The following is a 1,707-nucleotide window of genomic DNA, read 5'->3' as shown; positions in this document are numbered from 1 at the left end:
GTGAGCCATGAAGGAGTCTACCGTTTCATTTTATTTCTTCATCAGATTGCACTGTCTTCACCCTACCACCTTGATGAATAAGGATCACGCAATCCCACTGGTGGAGAAAATTTTTTTGATGGATCATTGGCGCAACTCTAAGACTGGGATTAACCATTGATGGATCGAATCTACCATGGCACTTTTTTATGTGTATTATCTTAGTGCCTGGATATGGACCTCTTTAATTTTTTGGTATTTTCTATTTTTTATTTTTCTTCTTTTTGTTCTGCTCGATTTCTCCGTTCTTACCTTGAAAGCAGTAGTAAAAAAACTTATGTGGAATTGGGCTTCAGAGTATCGCCGTGAAGCAACTATGCAAACACTGATAACATAGATACATAAAGAAGATTGCATTTCACAGTCTAGCCACCAAGCCTTTCTCACAAGCTAAACTTACAATAACTACAGGCGAACCACAATCCAACAAAAGATCAGGATTTGAAGAAAACTGAATAATTAAATCATGAATTTGTATACAAAAGCATCTGCCAAAACCAATGTACCACACAAGTACTCAACATTAGACAAATAATCCTTAGAAACCATGTATCGTTACATACCTCTCCCAAAAGGAACCCACAAATCAAAACCCTTTAGGTCCACTTTCCTTCAAAACCACAGGCTGCTCAGCCATTTTCAGGCAATACTTTGCAATTTCCCTAAACTTAGGAACACTTCTCAAGTCCACCTTAGTTCCATCTTTCAAAGTAATGATGATATCACCCCATTCACCAATAAATCTCGGTACAGCCTGGACATCTTTAATCACCTTATATGAAAAATCACTTCTATCTCGACCAGTTAGGCCAGAAATAACTGTGACCCTCAAATTGGTAAACCTGTACCTTAAGAAAAATGCCCTCAAAACTGCAGCTAAAGTTAATGGCAGCCAAAGAAGAGTGAAACCCAGAAGAAGGTTTGCTAAGAGGTCACCATAGTGGGCTCCACCATCAAAAAAGACGGTTTCTTGGGCGACTTTGATGGTGGTGGTGGTTGCGGTGGTGGCGGGCTTGGAGCTAGACACTTGGAGCTTGGTGGTTGGTCTAATGAGGGATTTTGAGGTGAGTTTGGAGAAAGGCAGTTTGGGAACGGTGTGGAGGGATTGGTGGAAGATTGAGGTGGTGGTGGCGGTGGTGGGGGAGAGAATTGGGGTGGTGGAGCTGGCCGAAGTGGTGGCGCTAGCCATTGCCATGGTTTATCCGTTCAGACATAAACGGTTATGGTAGTTGTTCTCGATAGATTTTGGAGTTTTTCTTCTCTCTCCGATTTTGAGTGGATACAATTGTCTACGTGGCATGCACTCAGTCACAATTTCTGGGGAAATCCTGAAATTATTTTCTACTTTGTTTCTTATCCTCTAATTTTGCCTTGTTCATTTCTAACTTTATGCCTGATTTGAGCAAAATTTTCTTTTGATTTTTGTTAAATCTAGAAAAGCAAATCAACTTACAAATACACTTTTGAGATATTCTCTCTTGGTACCGTAATGCATGCGCAAAGATTATAGCAGTAGTGTTAAAGTTAATGGAGCCTTTCTACACTAGACGTTCAAGCCACATAAAAGGAACGTTTTTGAAACTTTTTAATTTCCATTTCTCTTTTCCCGGAAAAGCAATTTTCTTTCTCGAGAGGAGAATAAGATAAATATTCTTTTTTTTTTGAGTT

General features: G+C 39.5%; 1 protein-coding gene across 1 annotated transcript; it reads right to left on the bottom strand.

The window, feature by feature from the left end:
• Nucleotides 1-377: 377 nt before the first annotated feature.
• On the bottom strand, nt 378-1,333 carry LOC113716315 (uncharacterized). Its single transcript, XM_027240598.2, has one exon. It carries the CDS (start codon nt 1,232-1,234, stop codon nt 626-628), a length of 609 nt encoding a protein of 202 aa, XP_027096399.2. The 5' UTR covers nt 1,235-1,333; the 3' UTR covers nt 378-625.
• Between the last annotated feature and the right edge of the window lie 374 nt (nt 1,334-1,707).

The sequence above is a fragment of the Coffea arabica genome, chromosome 11e (genome assembly GCF_036785885.1).
Source record: "Coffea arabica cultivar ET-39 chromosome 11e, Coffea Arabica ET-39 HiFi, whole genome shotgun sequence".
Classification (NCBI taxonomy): domain Eukaryota; kingdom Viridiplantae; phylum Streptophyta; class Magnoliopsida; order Gentianales; family Rubiaceae; genus Coffea; species Coffea arabica.
This window is presented reverse-complemented; position numbering and strand designations above follow the sequence as displayed.

What these genes read in the sequence shown, in the direction of transcription:
- LOC113716315 (XM_027240598.2), bottom strand. Translation starts at nt 1,234, where the DNA reads ATGGCAATGGCTAGCGCCACCACTTCGGCCAGCTCCACCACCCCAATT.